This window comes from Erpetoichthys calabaricus, chromosome 5 (assembly GCF_900747795.2).
Source record: "Erpetoichthys calabaricus chromosome 5, fErpCal1.3, whole genome shotgun sequence".
Taxonomy (NCBI): domain Eukaryota; kingdom Metazoa; phylum Chordata; class Cladistia; order Polypteriformes; family Polypteridae; genus Erpetoichthys; species Erpetoichthys calabaricus.
Genome location: NC_041398.2, coordinates 249,026,369 through 249,045,017, shown reverse-complemented (window position 1 = coordinate 249,045,017; position 18,649 = coordinate 249,026,369). Strand labels below are relative to the sequence as shown.

General features: G+C 40.6%; 1 protein-coding gene across 6 annotated transcripts in view; it reads right to left on the bottom strand.

Annotated features, from left to right (window-relative positions):
• The window catches only part of fam13a (family with sequence similarity 13 member A), a 242,902-nt gene that overhangs the window by 159,780 nt on the left and 64,473 nt on the right, over window positions 1–18,649 (bottom strand). For all 6 annotated transcript variants that reach the window (XM_028802748.2, XM_051928116.1, XM_051928112.1 and 3 more), the window contains one exon: window positions 11,083–11,169. In XM_028802748.2, coding sequence (XP_028658581.1) covers window positions 11,083–11,169 — 87 coding nt within the window. The remainder of the gene's footprint in view (window positions 1–11,082; window positions 11,170–18,649) is intronic.

Sequence of the window (18,649 nt, the reverse complement as noted above, 5' to 3'; positions counted from 1 at the left end):
CGGCTGTAGCATATTCATAGGTAACAGAAGAAAATAGAGGGTAAAGGGCATCTGAAATAATGTCAAAGCAATGTGGTGTCACAGAACAGAATATTTGACTTTGTTAGTGTTTTCTTTTATTGGCTAACTAAAAAAGATTACAATATGCAAGCTTTCGAGGCAACTCAGGACCCTTCTTCAGGCAAGGGGCCTGAGTTGCCTCGAAAGCTTGCATATTGTAATCTTTTTAGTTAGCCAATAAAAATGTGTCATTTTTGCTTGACTTCTCACTACATTCATAATGGCCAACATCCTAGTATTAGTGTTTTCTTATTAAACATACTATTGATAGTAGTGGCTCTGAGGCTAAGGATCTGCACTGGCAGTCGGAAGGTTGCCGGTTCGAATCCTTTAAAATGCCAAAAGGGACTCTGCTCTGTTGGGCCCTTGAGCAAGTCCCTTAACCTGCAATTGCTAAGCACTTTGAGTAGCGGGAAAAGCGCTATATAAATGCAAAGATTTTTTTTTTAATTTTTAGTTATTTTTCAAATAATGTACATACAGTGCATCTGGAAAATATTCACAGCGCATCACTTTCTCCACATTTTGTTATGTTACAGCCTTATTCCAAATGGATTAAATTCATTTTTTTCCTCAGAATTCTACACACAACACCCCAAGATGACAACGTGAAAAAAGTGTACTTGAGGTTTTTGCAAATTTATTAAAAACAAAAAAACTGAGAAATCCCATGTCCATAAGTATTCACAGCCTTTGCTCAATACTTTGTCGATGCACCTTTGGCCGCAATTACAGCCTCAAGTCTTTTTGAATACAATGCCACAAGCTTGGCACACCTATTCTTGGCCAGTTTGGCCCATTCCTCTTTGCAGCACCTCTCAAGCTCCATCAGGTTGGATGGGAAGCGTCGGTGCACAGCCATTTTAAGATCTCTCCAGAGATGTTCAATCAGATTCAAGTCTGGGCCACTCAAGGACATTCACAGAGTTGTCCTGAAGCCACTCCTTTGATATCTTGGCTGTGTGCTTTGGGTCGTTGTCCTGCTGAAAGATGAACCATCGCCCCAGTCTGAGGTCAAGAGCGCTCTGGAGCAGGTTTTCATCCAGGATGTCTCTGTACATTGCTGCAGTCATCTTTCCCTTTATCCTGACTAGTCTCCCAGTCCCACAGCATGATGCTGCCACCACCATGCTTCACTGTAGGGATGGTATTGGCCTGGTGATGAGCGGTGCCTGGTTTCCTCCAAACGTGACGCCTGGCATTCACACCAAAGAGTTCAATCTTTGTCTCATCAGACCAGAGAATTTTCTTTCTCATGGTCTGAGAGTCCTTCAGGTGCCTTTTGGCAAACTCCAGGTGGGCTGCCATGTGCCTTTTACTAAGGAGTGGCTTCCGTCTGGCCACTCTACCATACAGCTGATTGGTGGATTGCTGCAGAGATGGTTGTCCTTTTGGAAGGTTCTCCTCTCTCCACAGAGGACCTCTGGGGCTCTGAAAAAGTGCCCATCGGGTTCTTGGTCACCTCCCTGACTAAGGCCCTTCTCCCCCGATTGCTCAGTTTAGATGACCGGCCAGCTCTAGGAAGAGTCCTGGTGGTTTTGAACTTCTTCCACTTACGGATGATGGAGGCCACTGTGCTCACTGGGACCTTCAAAGCAGCAGAAATTTTTCTGTAACCTTCCCCAGATTTGTGCCTCGAGACAATCCTGTCTTGGAAGTCTACAGACAATTCCTTTGACTTCATGCTTGGTTTGTGCTCTGACATGAACTGTCAACTGTGGGACCTTCTATAGACAGGTGTGTGCCTTTCCAAATCATGTCCAGTCAACTGAATTTACCACAGGTGGACTCCAATGAAGCTGCAGAAACATCTCAAGGATGATCAGGGGAAACAGGATGAACCTGAGCTCAATTTTGAGCTTCACGGCAAAGGCTGTGAATACTTATGTACATGTGATTTCTCAGTTTTTTTATTTTTAATAAATTTGCAAAAACCTCAAGTAAACGTTTTTCACGTTGTCATTATGGAGTGTTGTGTGCAGAATTCTGAGGAAAAAAATGAATTTAATCCATTTTGGAATAAGGCTGTGACATAACAAAATGTGGAAAAAGTGATGCGCTGTGAATACTTCCTGGATGCACTGTATGTAGAACCATAACCATCTGAATCTGTCTCAACGACTGGTGCTTCACTGATCATCTTTAATGACTAAACGAACTTGATTAGTTTATTAAAACAACCACCTGACTTTACATTGATGTCAGGAACACACTGATCTGTTTTCACTGTGGCAGTCCTTGTGTTAATAGTGAGAAGTCAGGAACCAAGTCAAAAAATTAAGAGCAAAGCACAAGTGCAGTGAGTAGTTTTACTGAATACTGAAACAAATCCGGAATTTACACGTTGGCTTTTATGTGGTCGCTCTGATGATATCACATGTCGTACCCCAGAGCATTCTGGGTACAGTATTCCTAACAATTGACTATGCTAACAATAGAAAACACTTGCGCCCATTGGAGGGGAAAAAAAAAAAGTTACATCAGGGAATAATGTGAAATAAACTTCAACCTCTTAAAAACATTTTTAAGAAGGACATAAACATGAGAATCTGATTCCTCAGAGTAAAAACTCAGATTAGGTGGATGCTTTGTCCTAATACTAGAAACATACAGAATAATCAAAGAAAAACACCCCTCATAACAGGTGTAGAGGGGCTGCAAATGTCCAGAGGTCAGCAGTAGGCCACCTAAAAAGATGACCTGCAGTTTTGCAGTATCACTGTCACTCTGTTTCAGGAGGACACACCACCACAGCCTTATGCCACCATAACAGCAGCACTTTTCCCACATAATTCCAGAGAGCCTTATGGACTTGTAATGCCATTCAGATAAAACATTCAATTTGCTTGTGCAAACTCACTCTCTCCTTTATATAGTGCCTTTTATAACAAGGGACAACTTAAAGACTCAAAGGTATATAATATCCTGCCATGGCGAGAGCGGGCGCTGCTGCTAGCAGACTCGTCTCCTTCCCCTCCTTCAGCTCAGAGAGGACAGTCCCGGGGGTATCTAGCCATGCCCCTTCTGGAGTATCCGGTATAATTGGAAGACAACCCTAAATGTTGGCGTCTCATTTGGACCTGAACCTTAGTGAAGGATGGAGCTGCCCAGGCTGTTTTTGACTGCTGTAATCACAGAGGCGATTTCTTAATTTCAGCACCATTGAAGGCCTAGTTACTTTGTATGTTATAAGAATAAAAGGTCTTTTTTACCTGTCTAATCAGACAGCGCCTGTAATGTGTTTGTATGTTTGTGTCTATTTCAGAGCACTTTTTAAGTTTATCTACCAATATGATTTTAGTCTTTGTTCATATATTTGGAATAGTTGAACTTTATGCCCTTTTTTAATTTTTAAAAAACTTCCATCTAAGAGGATTTCAAAACATCAAGTTTTTTAATCTCTGCCTGCGTCACTGTTAGTCATAATAAAATAGTTCTCAACGGTTTGTTTTAGATTGGTTACTTGTTTGGGTTTCCTTGATTTTGTATTTACTGTACTTAACACTTTTTTTCTGCTTGTGCTGCATTTGGGGTGAAGGTAGGATATTTGATGACAAACAAAGTGAATATCCACGGTCAAATGACCATAGTGCAACAATGAATTAATGGATGGGTAGTGCCGAGCTCCATTTGCGATAATCCGTTACAAACTACTGCCACCCCTTCACATTCCCAAGGGTTAGGAAAAGAAGACCACTGTGAAAGTGAAAATTCACAAATACTGGGGTCCCCCCTAACTGTGGTAGGGTATTTTAATTTATTTGATTACTTTAAGGCTCGTTTTTAGTTACTCCGCTGGGCAAACCAACACCGGCACACATGTGCACTTGCCTTAAAAAGCTGACTGACAATTAGCAGCGTGGTATGGTGTCAGCTGGGGTAGGCCGCATGGATTTAAAGGAGAAGAAAGAAGGGAAGATAGGAAATCAAGAAGTAAGCTGAGGAGGATGCCTAGAGTTCTATGCGAGTAAACACAGGAGAGAGACAGTGAGAGCGTGAGTCCGAGTGAAAAAGAACGTGAGCATGAGTGTGTGTGAGCAAATGCAGAGTGCGAACCTGCTGGCAGGAGATGTCCAGATCTGCTGAATAACGATGAAGGCACTAAAGGCGAAAGGCAGCTGACAGAGTCCCCACAGTTCCTTTTCAACCTTTAATGTTAACAACATAGTAGTCACTTACACTAAATTGCTCTACTTGAGTAGAAAGTGCAAAAGGAGGTTCTGCTCAAGCTTTATAACACACTGGTGAGGCCTCATCTGGAGTCCAGGGTGCAGTTTTGGTCTCCAGGCTACAAAAAGGACATAGCGGCACTAGAGAAGGTCCAGAGAAGAACAACGAGGCTGATTGAGGGCTACAGGGGATGAGTTAGGAGGAAAGATTAAAAGAGCTGAGCCTTTTTGCTTTAAGCAAAAGAAAATTAAGAGGAGACCTGATTGTTTAAGATTATGAAGAGAATTAGTCCAGTGGATCGGAGATGAGGACTTTAAAATGAGTTCATCAAGAACATGGGAACACAGATGGAAACTTAAGGGGACATTTTGCATACATTAGGAAGAAAACCACAGACACTTGTAACTAAGTAGTATGGTAGACAGTAGGGATTTTCAAAACTGGACTTGCATTTAATTCTTCTAAAATAACATCATTGGTCAAGCAAGCTTTGGTGGGGTGAATGGCCTATTGTCGTCCAGATTGTTTCAATGAATATTACAACAGTAATATTTACATATTGTGTAAACAATATTGAAAATAATTTGTATTATATAAAATCATACATTTTTGGCTTGTGTTGACTTAGAGTTTCTTCGAGAGGCTCCAAAAATATCCCCATTTAATAGTTTACAGGCAACTCACGAATAACTGAAACTATGAATGTCAAATTCAACTGGGGTGGGGTGGGGGTTTGGTGGGCATGAATGTATTTTGTTTTCCTGTCTCTTTAAATAAACCAGTCTTTGTGTGTAGACTATGTAATTAGTAATATGTAAAGTCATTATACAAAAACAAACTGAAATAACTGAAACCAAAGTCCCATCTAAGCAATATGGACTGTCCAGTTGAAAGAGGTGCACCCAAGCTCTTAAAGTTTAACCAAGGTAGCAAAAGAACACCAAGTACACTGAAGCCAACGATAACAAGGATTTGCTTTGTTCTAATGCTCTTTTTTTCTTTTTTTTTTAATAAAAAAAAAAACTATTAGATACGTAATTTCAAAATAATGATCAATCACATTCATATTTGGCTAAAACCACTGCTTTAAAAATTTTCAGCTTGCTTTGATTTTTGTTTTGGTTTAGGATGGCACTTACTTCTACCCTGTTATATATAATAAACATATAGACACACAGACACATATATATTACATACCCTGTACATACACACAGACTTATTCAGTGTATGTTGTTAGTCATGCAAGCATCACAAGTATTTCATCGACTCTGGTAATGATAAACAGCCAGGGAAGATTCTGGCTGATTCACGGTCCCTAACCTTATGTCCGTTTTCATCGTAAGCCCAGAACAGAAACTGCAGGAAGAAATTTGAAATCACTTTTGCCTACAAGCCATAAACCTCATCCCTTCCGGTGTCACTGCTATTTAAAACAAGAGCTCACCAGAAGTCAGTATTCATTCTTGGATCTGCTTCTGACCAGGATGGAGCTCCTAATCTTAGAAGATTTCCCTAACAGTTTATTACAGCGTCTGATGCCTGTCTGCTTAATTTTGCTTCCTTCCATTTTCAAGTGATCTTGGATACCCCCCATGCTCTCCCAATCCGTCTTTCATAGGAAGAGTCACATGAATGTCACTGCTGAGGTAAGTAAACCTCTCGATGAGGTCGACACTCTCTCCACAGACAGACACACTGTTGATGGCCGTACCCACGAGGTCATTAAAGGCCTGGCTCTTGGTTTCTATCCAGGACACTCACAAGCCCAGACACTTGGACTCCTCGCTTAGTCTCTCATGAGCCCCCATTGACTCCACGAAGATCACAGCATCATCGGCAAAGTCAAAAATCAGTGAATCTTTCTTCACCCTACAGATGGCCCACTGCCGCTGGACCCCATGACCTTGCCCAACACCCAGTCCAAAATGTGACAAAAAGTGTAGGGGTTGGAATACTTTCTGAAGGGACTGTATACACATACACATATACACACACACACACACACACACACACACACACACACACACACACACACACTGCCTGTATAATGTAAATATCATATGTGCACAAAAATATAAAAAGCAAATATACATTTTACATACCTCTAAAGCAAATAGAGGGTTTAAAGAGGTTCTTCAATGACACATGGGCTAATTTTAGAGGAACAATGAAAAAGAAACAGTTGAAGCTAATCAGGGTCTGGAGCTGTGACTACTGAGTCACATACATGCATAGCAGGAACTCAAACGCTGTATAATCATGCACTGCATTCACACTCCATTGCCAACCTAAATAACACAAGTGAAATGTGGCAGGCCCTCAGGAAAGATGTATTTGTGCCAACACTTGAGTAAATATAGCAGAGTTCTAATTAAGTGGAAATAAATGAACACTCAGTGATGGAGGAGTAGCTATAGTGACCTACCTATATGCAGATGGCGGGCAGGCGCAGTGCATTCCTGAGCACAGTAGAAAGTACTGGACGTTTAAACTCAAATGTCCTCAACTGGAAAGTGTGAAATAACACTCTTCACATGAAAACCTCATTCTGTGCCATTTCATTACCGTCTACTTATGATGCCATTCCACTCAAGAGCCACATCTGAAACTGGCCGATCTTTATTAAGCAGTCTTTCTGGTGCTCAGTGATGCAAGAAACTTAGGCCATGTCTGTAGTAAGTATATAAGTTTAATATGCCCCTGTGCTCTGTACAAAAAATATTTTATAAATCCACTCACATGTACAGCTAACACAAGGCCAGATTTAGCACACAGGAGTTCACCATATCAGAACTGCTAGGCAAGTATTAGAAGACAAGACAGGGATAACTGCGAAATGGGCATTTGTGTGTGTCAAAGTCAGCATGAAACTGTCTTCTCTGTGGCTTGTTTGGGAATGGCATGATTCACCTAAGTCGGGGCCTGCACATGGAGAAAGAGTATAAAGCCTTGGAAACATTGCCCGGCACACCTTTGAAGCCAACGGACAGATGGGAAATACCGTCATCCAATCTGGAAAATCCTTCCAACGCAGTCACGGAAATGGCAGACTCTATACATCGGGTTCCCACTACCCGAAGGTCTTGTCATGGCTTCCTTGTCTGTTATGCTGCATAAAGCATCATTAAAGAAAGCTGTTATTTCTCCTACGTGATTTCTTACCACCGTATCACTAAGGGAGGGGTATCCCAACAACTCCAGACCTGAAAAAGCAGACATTAAAATTTAAAAAACACTAAGTATGTGTCTGTTTTCCTATTGATGTGAAAAAGACAAGGAGAGGGCTCTACTGCCACTTTGTTCTGAGAGAACTAGTGATGCTCCGCTTGATCAGCCACCAATCTAAATCGGCTGATTTTCACTACAAGACTATCAGTGATTGGTAAATTGGACAATCACGAGAAATATCTTCCCCCCATCATCTGCTTTTCCAAGCTTTAAGGTAAATTAGCTGAAGGGCACTTTTACACTGAGATGTGTCACATGTCTCGTTTTGGCTGTGAATTTCCTGTAAACAGAGAGCAGCAAGGCAGACTTTACCACAGACAGAAGATCGGAATCTTAGCCTTCACGTCAAAGAAAGTGAAGTAATAAACTGGAAAAAAAAGGAATCAGAGGAGTCGTCCTGGAGAATTAAACAAACAGCAAGAAATGCTGGTTTAATAATTCAGACTTTTTTATTTTGTCCTTAAAACCGACACTGCTGGTCTGAGTTTGGATGCTGAGAGAGCTTGTGTTAAGTACAGCAGCTCACATTCTCCATTTTAAAAGAAGATCCAGAAGAATTTGAAATTTTTGTTCAGTAAACAGTAGGCTTGTCATCTTAACAGAAAACTGTCAGTTTTACTTGTAAACTTGTTAAGCATGTTAGCCTTGTATCTTATTGATAAACATCTTGTGAACATTTCATTGATTTATAGTTCTTTTAAAGGGTTGTACTGTGTTTATGATTTGTGTGTATGTCATACAGCACACGTTTTGGTAAGAAATAAGTACAACATAATTTAAAATGGTAATCCATATTTATAATTACATCTCAAGAATTAAGAATGTCTATCTATTCTTTGTTAGTTGTGGTAATTATAACTCAAAGACACATGATATTCTATATGGTGTTCCACAAGGCTCTATCCTGGGTCCGCTGCTCTTCTCAATCTACATGCTTCCATTAGGTCAGATTATCTCAGGGCACAACGTGAGCTACCACAGCTATGCTGATGACACACAGCTGTTTTTATCAATAGCACCTGATGACCCCAAATCTCTTGATTCGCTAACACAATGTCTAACCTGTACCTCAGAATGGATGAATAGTAACTTTCTCAAATTAAATAAAGAAAAAACCGAAATCTTAGTAATTGGCAATAATGGATACAATGAGGCTATTAGAAATAAACTGGATGCATTAGGATTAAAAGTCAAATCGGAGGTAAAAAGCTTAGGGGTAACCGTTGATTGTAATCTGAATTTTAAATCGCATATTAATCAGATCACTAGGACAGCATTTTTTCACCTAAGAAACATAGCAAAAGTTAGACCTCTTATATCATCGAAAGATGCAGAGAAATTAGTTCATGCGTTTGTTTTCAGTCGGCTAGATTAGTGTAACGCACTCCTCTAAGGACTACCCAAAAAAAGACATCAATCGTTTGCAACTAGTGCAGAATGCAGCTGCTAGAATCCTTACCAGGAAAAGAAAATCTGAACACATTTCTCCAGTTTTGATGTCACTACACTGGTTACCTGTGTCATTCAGAATTGACTTTAAAATTCTGCTTATGGTTTATAAAGCTTTAAATAATCTCGCCCCGGCTTATATATCGGAATGTCTGACACCTTATATTCCAAATCGTAACCTCAGATCCTCAACTGAGTGTCTCCTTAGAATTCCAAGAGCAAAACTTAAAAGAAGTGGTGAGGCGGCCTTCTGCTGTTATGCACCTAAAATCTGGAATAGCCTGCCAGTAGGAATTCGCCAGGCTAATACAGTGGAGCACTTTAAAAAACTACTGAAAACACATTATTTTAACATGGCCTTCTCATAACTTCACTGTAATTTAATCCTGATACTCTGTATATCCAATTCATTATAATAACTATTCATTCAAAATCTGTACTAACCCCTACTCTCTCTTCTGTTTCCTTTTCCGGTGTCCTGTTGGTGGTGGCGCCATCTACCCAAAGCACCATGATGTTCCAACAATGATGGATGGATTAAAAGCCAGAAGTCTGTATGACCATCACCATCAAGTGACACCGTGTGAACCCTAACTACAAAGAGGACTATTTCATTTATGTTAGGTAGAATGCCCAGAGGGGACTGGGCGGTCTCGTGGCCTGGAACCCCTGCAGATTTTATTTTTTTCTCCAGCACTCTGGAGTTTTTTCTGTCCACCCTGGCCATCGGACCTTACTCCTTTCTATGTTAACTAATGTTGCCTTATTTTAATTTCTTATTTTGTCTTTTATTTTTCTTCTCTTCATTATGTAAAGCACTTTGAGCTACTTTTTGTATGAAAATGTGCTATATAAATAAATGTTGTTGTTGTTGTTGTTATCTGGTACACTATATGTAAATATATCCATCAATCTATTATTTAATGCCTTTTCATAATCATATATATCTATTTCTCTGTACGTTTATCATTCGTTTGCTCAGAGGTTGATGAGCTGGCTCCTTCCTGAGCTGCTCTTCTTTTCTCCACCCTAGTGGCCCACTTCTTCTCTTCTTTTGTCGGCATCTTTTCGCGTTAATTAAAACTGATTAAGTCAGTGTTTGTGTTGCAATTACTTAGTACGTTTTCTTTAATTTTTCACTTAAGCTGGCACTTAGGTCTTCAATCTGCCTCAAGAATGATTTAAGATATGAAGAGGTAGAGGAAGTGACAGGGAAGGTGGTAGGGATGAGAACGGCACTCGTATGTATGCGCCGCATGGCCGCCCTGCTGGCTACAGCCGAGTTGATTCTACAATAAAATAAAATAAAAATACAAAAAGGAATAACCTTGGAGGTCAATCATAACCCCGAAAGCGGACAGCAGACATCACGTAGTGTATGTATACCAAATTTCAGGTCTATAGGTCAAATGGTTTGTGAGCTACTCTTTAAAATCCTGGACAGACAAATGAACAGCCACGGGATGGATGGATAGATGGATGGATGGATGGATAGATGGATAGATAGTGAGAAAGGCACTATATATAGATAGAAAGATAAAGATATATAGATAGATAACAACAACATCATGCCCCTGTGCTCAACACAAAGCACTACTGCAAGCACCATATTTTTTTTTTTTAGATATAAAGAAAATGCTTACCTTTCGAATGCATTTTTGCATGTCAAATTCATATATACTGTAGTATGCTTGTTAAGAACTGACTTGAAAAATACCAAAGTTATACTTTTAATAAAATAATCAAATAGCACTGTATGTGCTGAGCTGCAGCAACCTCTGTGAAGACAACATGACTAACTTCTGTTTCAAGAGCTAAAATGAGCCACCCCCCCCAGTGTAAACACGTTCTGTGGTACATGCATCTTTCCAGCCCCCCTGACCCACAACAAAGGGGATTATGTCATACATCAGCAATGTTTTAAAATGATGTCAACTTTATTAACAAAGTACAGCCCTAACATAATGTGAAGTCACTCATTTGAGGTCACAAAGTAGACCAGCTATGTCAATACAATCAGCCATTATTGTGCTTTTCACGTAAACATGACCACCACCAGACAATGCTGGGTCCCGTATTATAGCGGCAGTAGGTTTCACAACTAAACCTTTTATACACTGGAGATATTTCAAATTCTTATAATACATTAAAAAAGAAAACTGCTGTAATGCCTACCTTTCTCTTTCGTGGGACTGGCACAACTGTTTCACAGTTTGGTTCATTGGTGGCTTTTGCTTCTTGGAGGGGATTGCAAGCGTCTTCCTGAAAAAATAAAATGACAGAAGCCATTTTTCCAGGCAATCCACAACAAAAACAGTTTTGCACCCACAAGCACTGCTTTAATTCTGTCAGCACCTGCTCAGACATTCATTTTTGCTGAACCACAGTGCCAGGAATGAAGCAGCTTAGCCTCAGAGCATCTTACACATACAGCACCACCAGATGAAGCTAATGAGGTCTTTGTGTTGGTGGACATGGGAGAGCTTGTTAGGTGTGGGACTTTTCTATCGACTTTGCAGGTACAGACCTGAACAGTTCTTTCCATGTGTGTACTATGAGAGGGCACAGAGGGTAAAGGACTCCTTATATGACATAAGCCCTTTAAAAACTGGAAATGATCCAACGGCAAGTGTAGTGCAAATCAACTGGCCACTTTCACCTATCCAGTACCACAGTGGACTGCTTCATACCTCCAAAACAACCTGGAGTTCCTCAAGGCACAGACTCAACAAGGTGCTTTTTACTGCCAGTAACGAGCACAGTAATAAAAGTTACTGAATAATAATCGACCGGGAGATAAGCCGGAAAAAGCTTGAAAACCAGAAGTCAAATTTAAAGCTGAAACACTAACTTGAAACAAAATCAAGAAGGAATAGCCAAAAAAAATTAAAAAATCAAGATTAGCCAAAGCTATAACAAACCACACTAAGGGTGCAAATGAGGAGAAATCTGTGGTGTTAGTACTTAATGTGTCGCATCAATTACATCAGAAGCTGCTACCTCTGAAACCTCGTCCCCTGGGTACTCTTGGGGTTTGTCTAGACTACAGGACTCATCAGCACCTATACACAAAACAAAAATGGTGCTTTGGTAATACTAAATAATAAAGATCAAAAAATATACTTTGGTCCAGAGGCAATAAATGATTTTTAACACATAGTCGAAGTGTTCGGACACCCAAAACCCCTAAATTCTCACATGGATTTTCCACAAAAAAATGTTCTCCTGCAATATATGCAAGCCTGGGACGTGTCTCATAGGAAATGGCTTGGGTGGTCACAGGGCAAGAAAGGGAGTGATAGCCCATTAGTAGCATGGCTTCCGTTTTAGAATGGAGATGAACCAGCTGGACGATTGATGACCTTACTGTCGTTACAACTGCCACAAGCCTCACCCCCACCTGGTCACCCAGATACATAAATTGCTCCTCAACCACAAGTCGGTGTCCTTTATTAGCCCATCTAAAAAAGAGGAGTAAGCTATAACCCTAATGTATCATTTTGACAGCTCAACAATGCTCAGGAGCATCTATGACAACTTACTCCACCCTTAGTAACGTTTTACAAAGGTGCATCAAGAAGTAAAGGCAATTTGAAAATTACACAGTAACCACAATAGATAGAAGCAGATACAAAAGAACATGTTTGTGATGGCTCATGGGTAGTTTGAACACACACGTTGGTCTAGGTCAGGGGTGGATAAGGTCAGTTCTGGAGAGCTGCAGTGGCTACAGGTTTTCACTTCAACCTAATTGCTTAATTAGAAAAACAATCCCTGCCAATAAATCAGATGATTTTCAGTCTGTCACATTTTTCTATTATGTGTTTTATTAAATCAAACAGTGCATGATGAACACACACTGGTGTAATTGGGGAAAAAGCTAGCTGGAGAACTGCTGGCTGCTTTGTCTTTTACATCTTATTGCTAATAAGGAGCCATTAAAACATGGAATGCAGCAGTTTAAGATTGAAATAAGCAATTAAGGGTGGAGAACCTTAACCAGCAAGACCACTAAAATGAAGCATCAAAATGTCACTTAAGCAATAAGTGTTTCATCAGAAATAATTGACCTCTCATTAAGAAACTGGGCTGGAACAAAAACCTGCAGCCACTGCGGCTCTCCAGGACTCACACTGCCCACCCCTGGTCTGGTTGACGCCAAGGTCAAATGAACATGGATGCTCGGTTGTGGGATTGTACCACCGAACAACGTGCCGTGTTGTGATTTCTTTGGGCAGGGAGTGACACCAGCTGAAATTCTCTTCACCAACTGTGTATCTAATTTGTGATGTCACAAACAAGCAATGACACATGGGATTTCACTGTCAATAACGACACCAACGTGTCCGCACACATCAACCTGACTCAAGGTGAACTAAAATTTATTTGCTATTTCTCAGCACATCGTTATTCATTGTGTTTCAGTAACGGACATTAGTAAATAAAACTCATGATGGCAGTGGTTTCTATAAGACTAAATGGCAAAAACATCTGAATAATTACATCTCTCTGGTCTCTCATTCCACATGTGCAAAAAGACCAACCAGCTTTGTATGTAAATCTGATTTCATAAATATTCATTTCATGTGATAAATATTCCCATGAGAGACACTTTTCACATTTATATTGATTCTTTGAATAGAAGCAGCTTCTATTGTGCAGAAATAGCTCCTCCACAAAGTGACTGCATGGTGCCAAAATATTCAGAGCTACATTCTCAAGGATACAGCATCCAGCTTTCAAATCTGCAGTGTGTCTGCACCTTCTCCGTGTGGGTTTTCCTCCCAAATCCCCAAATGTGCATGACAGGTTAACTCATACTGCTTACAGTATAAAGTGAGTTGCGGGAGTGTGAGGGTTCCTCCCTTGTGTCAAGCACTGCCCCGAATAGCTGGACTGGGCAGAGGCATGGTATGTGAAAATGACAGCCACGTCAAACAGGTGAGTGGAGTTCCCTATTGCTCAATACAGTGAAGGGTGCAGGCAGTTAAAAGTCGTAAGTGTTATGTTACTAACCCTCACCTATTCTTTTGTTACTAACCCTCACCTATTCTGTTTCTTTTCTCGGTACTCAAATGTGGCACTTGGTGCCACGGCCCCACCTGCCAAGTTGTTTTGCCTGCCTAAGGTAAAGTCATCCCTGACGGAGGATCACAGGAATCGTCGGGTAGAGGGGTCCTATCATTGGATTGGCTGGCCCAGTGCTGTTTCAGCTGTGGAATGGCCAATAGGGGGAGGCAGCTTTATGGCTGAGGTCTCCAGGACAAATCTAAATCCTATTATGCAATATCATCTACTGTTAAATTCTGTTCTGTACTTGTAAATTTTTTTATTTTTATACTGTATTGAGAATTACTTCTGTTCTTTGTATTGTATTGACCCCCTTTTTCTTTTTGACACCCCACTGCATGCCCAACCCACCTGGAAAGGGGTGTCTCTTTGAACTGCCTCTCCTGAGGTTTCTTCCATTTTTTCCCTACAAGGTTTTTTTTGGGAGTTTTTCCTTATCTTCTTAGAGAGTCGAGGCTGGGGGGCTGTCAAGAGGCCAGGCCTGTTAAAGCCCATTGTGGCACTTCTTGTGTGATTTTGGGCTATACAAAAATAAATTGTATTGTATTGTATTGTATGGCCTGGTCTGGGGAAAAAAGCAAAATGTTACACAGAAAGGTTGCTAATTTAATTAACACTTAATGTGTTTATATGAAAAGTTATATACTTTAAAGGTTACCTTGACACAATAAGAGTTCATTTCACAGTGGTGCTCTATCATCTTTTTATTATATTGTTTTTGCCTGGGCCCGCATTTGATAGATTTTGGACAGCACTTACATCCACAAAAAGACTTAGAAAATTTGCTTGTTTGGCCACTTTTTCTGTGGGTAATTAACCTCAATCTCCTGATGAGGCTTAAAGGAGTATTCCACCCAAAAATTATATATTTTGTTAAATGTTTCTTACCTCACATAGTTGGCAGTAGTAGTAGTGGCCAATAAAAGTTTTTAATCTTATGCTTTTGCAGAGAAATTAATTATTGAATAGTCAAACTATTGGCATCAATAGGGGATAAACATTAGACAGTGGTTACTTCCTAAAAGCTCTGCATTAAATGTCAAAAAGGAAATCCTCATTCCGACAATGCCATGTATTTAATAAAAGACAGATTTCTTCACCAATGAAGAAGGGGGAGAGGCAGATCAGCAAATGCACGGCATTGTGGAAATGAGGACTCCCTTTATTGACATTTAATGTGGAGCTTTCAGAAAGTAACTGTTAATATTTTAGCAAAAAATGCTCAAATTTTGCATGTTTTGACCATACATAAATGGTTATTGGGCATGACGATCACGCAACACAAATTACATCCGAATTTTTTCTTTTTTTCCCCCCATGTACATTCTTCACTTCGTTTTTTACTGTCCAGAGTTGAGTCCACTGATTTTGACTATGCAGTAATTAATTTCTCCACGAAAACAAGATTCAATTTTTTTCTCAAACTATGTGGGGTAAGTAACATTTAAAAAAATATTTTTTGGTGGAGTATTCCCTTTATAGTACATCAAACAGCTAATTAGTTGTGGATGATGCTGAAATTGAACAAGTAGACAGTATTTTACTTGAGGGCAGTAGTCAGCATCAAGAACAAAATTAAGAGTCTGGAAGTCGAAGCAGTACACCCAAAAGACAAAGACTCAGAATCTATAATAGAAACACCAATTCTATCCTGCTGTATGGAAGCGAATAGATAGATAGATAGATAGATAGATAGATAGATAGATAGATAGATAGATAGATAGATAGATAGATACTTTATTAATCACAACGTGAAATTCACATTCTCCAGCAGCAGCATACTGATAATAACAATATTAAATTAAAAAGAGTGATAACAATGCAGGAATAACAGTCAATAACTTTGTATAATGTTAACGTTTACCCCCCCCCGCCCCAGGTGGAATTGAAGAGTCGCATAGTGTGATGGAGGACCGATCTCCTCAGTCTGTCAGTGGAGCAGGACGGTGACAGCAGACTGTCGCTGAAGCTGCTCCTCTGTCTGGAGATGATCCTGTTCAGTGGATGCAGTGGATTCTCCATGATTGACAGAAGTCTGCTCAGCGCCCATTGCTCTGCCACGGATGTCAAACTGTCCAGCTCCATGCCTACAATAGAGCCTGCCTTCCTCACCAGTTTGTCCAGGCGTGAGGCGTCCCTCTGCTTTATGCTGCCTCCCCAGCACACCACCGCGTAGAAGAGGGCGCTCACCACAACCATCTGATAGAACATCTGCAGCATCTTATTGCTGATGTTGAATGACGCCAGTCTTCTAAGAAAGTATAGTCGGCTCTGTCCTCTCTTGCACAGAGCATCAGTATTGGCAGTCCAGTCCAATTTATCATCCAGCTGCACTCCCAGGTACTTACAGGTCTGCACCCTCTGCACACAGTCACCTCTGATGATCACGGGGTCCATGAGGGGCCTGGTCCCTCCTAAAATCCACCACCAGCTCTTTGGTTTTGTTCAAGTGTAGGTGGTTTGAGTTGCACTATTTAACAAAGTCCTTGATTAGGTTCCTATACTCCTCCTCCTGCCCACTCCTGATGCAGCCCACGATAGCAGTTGTATTGGAAGTCCGATGTATATAGGCTGAACAGGACCGGAGAAGGTACAGTCCCCTGTGGCGCTCCTGTGTTGCTGACCACAATGTCAGACCTGCAGTTCCCAAGACGCACATACTGAGGTCTGTCTGTAAGATAGTTCACAATCCATGCCACCAGGTATGGCTGGAGTATAACCAAGGTCGACATAGAGCACTATCGAGCAGAATATTCTAGCTGAGCCGGATCTCTAGCAAGGACTTGCTAGATCTTACAAAACCCACAGGCATCATTCAACAGATAGAGGAATAAGGTCTGAGATGAATATGGCACAGATTAAGGATGCCAGAAACAAGTATCACAAAAATAGCCCTCGATGTACACTACAGCTTAAGAGACACAGAGGCAGACCCAGAACAAACTGCCAAAGAACTGTAGAGAGAGAACTGCAAGATCTAGGAATGACTTGGTATGAAACAGAAGCAAAGGCGAAAGATCGTGCAGAGTGGAGTGCTCTTGTGTTGACCTTATGCTCTGATCCGAATGAAGAGGATACACAAGTAATCAACCGTAATCTGATACTGGACTTCAATTCAAAGGAAGTTATGCTGGGGATATATGGCACATTAATGAGGCCTCATATGAAATACTGTATGGTTTTGGTCTCCATATTACAAAAAAGATACAACAGCACCAGAGAGAGTCCAGAGGACAGAAACTTTATAAATCTGGGACTCAGAGGTCTGAGCCATGAGAATGAAGGAGCTAAACCTTTAAAGTTTAGTTAAATGGAGGTTAAGAGTGGACATGACTGAAATATTCAAAATTAAGAAGTTGATTCCTGCTGTTAATCCTCTTTGTTGGTTTGCCATTGAATCCAGTATAGCTCCCCAGAGATCTCACGCTCTCTCCCTCTCGTCTCCCTCCCAGCACTAAAAGTAAAAATGTTATGAAACCAATTTGGGACCTTTTAGCATCCTACATGTTAACTTTATGGTACAGGGTTGAAAAACTTTCTACAGAATTGTCCAACATGACACTTACACATTCCCATCTTCAACAACCCAGCTTTACGTACAGGTGGTCATCCCATCTCATTTCCCACATGGGCCTCCCTAAGTATTACAACTCTTGCCAACATTTTTAACAATGCTGGCCTCTGGACATTCTAGTCCCCGAGGTCTAAGTTTAGAATTTCATTCTCCTCTTTCTTTCTTTTGCTTACAACTAAGGTCTGTTCTCAAAAGTTGCAATGTTTCCCCATCTTTAACTGTCCTCTACCTCAAGACCAGTGGCATTTCTATATGCTTGTCTGTGCAAAGCTTCATACTGTCCTATGCCAATTCTCTGTTTAGCATCTAGAATTTCCTTAACATCCCACTATCTCGGAAATCTATTTTTAGTAGTATTTTATTGTCGAAGGACCCAAATCTTTAAAACATTCAATTTAGGATTGCTCACCGCACTTATATTAAGTGATTTGCCATGGGTCTGTCCACTGATATCTCCTGCCAGGCAAGCGTCCCAGGTACTTCTTTTTGCAGATGTTTAATCCCCACCCCAAATTCTCAAACTCAGCTTTCCAGATGTCTACAGTTAAATTTCTCTGAATTATCTTTCACTCCAACATCCCTTTCCTTCCCCAAATGTTTCTCTTACTGGACCTCTCTCTATCTCTTCTGTCCAGCAAAGTGGTTTTGTCTGAGGCAACGCAGCTGTAAATGCGTCTTTAGATTCTCAGTGGAAATCTGAGGTCTCTCTCTCATGTTGATCATTTTTCAATCTTGCTCTTCTGGAACTCTCAAGCAGTGGTGATGCTGGGATCACGTTCTTCATATGTTACAGAACAGCATGCTCTGGTGCAATTTTTGTAGAGCCAGTGTGGCCTGTGTTGCCATCACTCTCTTGTTCTTTCTACCTAAATTTGATGTCAGTCGGTCCCAATACCCAGACTGTGTTTCCCTCCTTGGTTTTGCTGAGGTATTTTTCTTTCTTATCTTTCTTGAAAAGTACCAACTGTGGGTGGATGAGGTAGGATGGTACTTTTTATTGTTATTACTTTCATCACGATTGTCTACTTTTGACCATTTATTTGATGAGACACCTGTTGATTTTTGTTTTTCAGTTGTTTGTTACTGTTGTTTTGATGT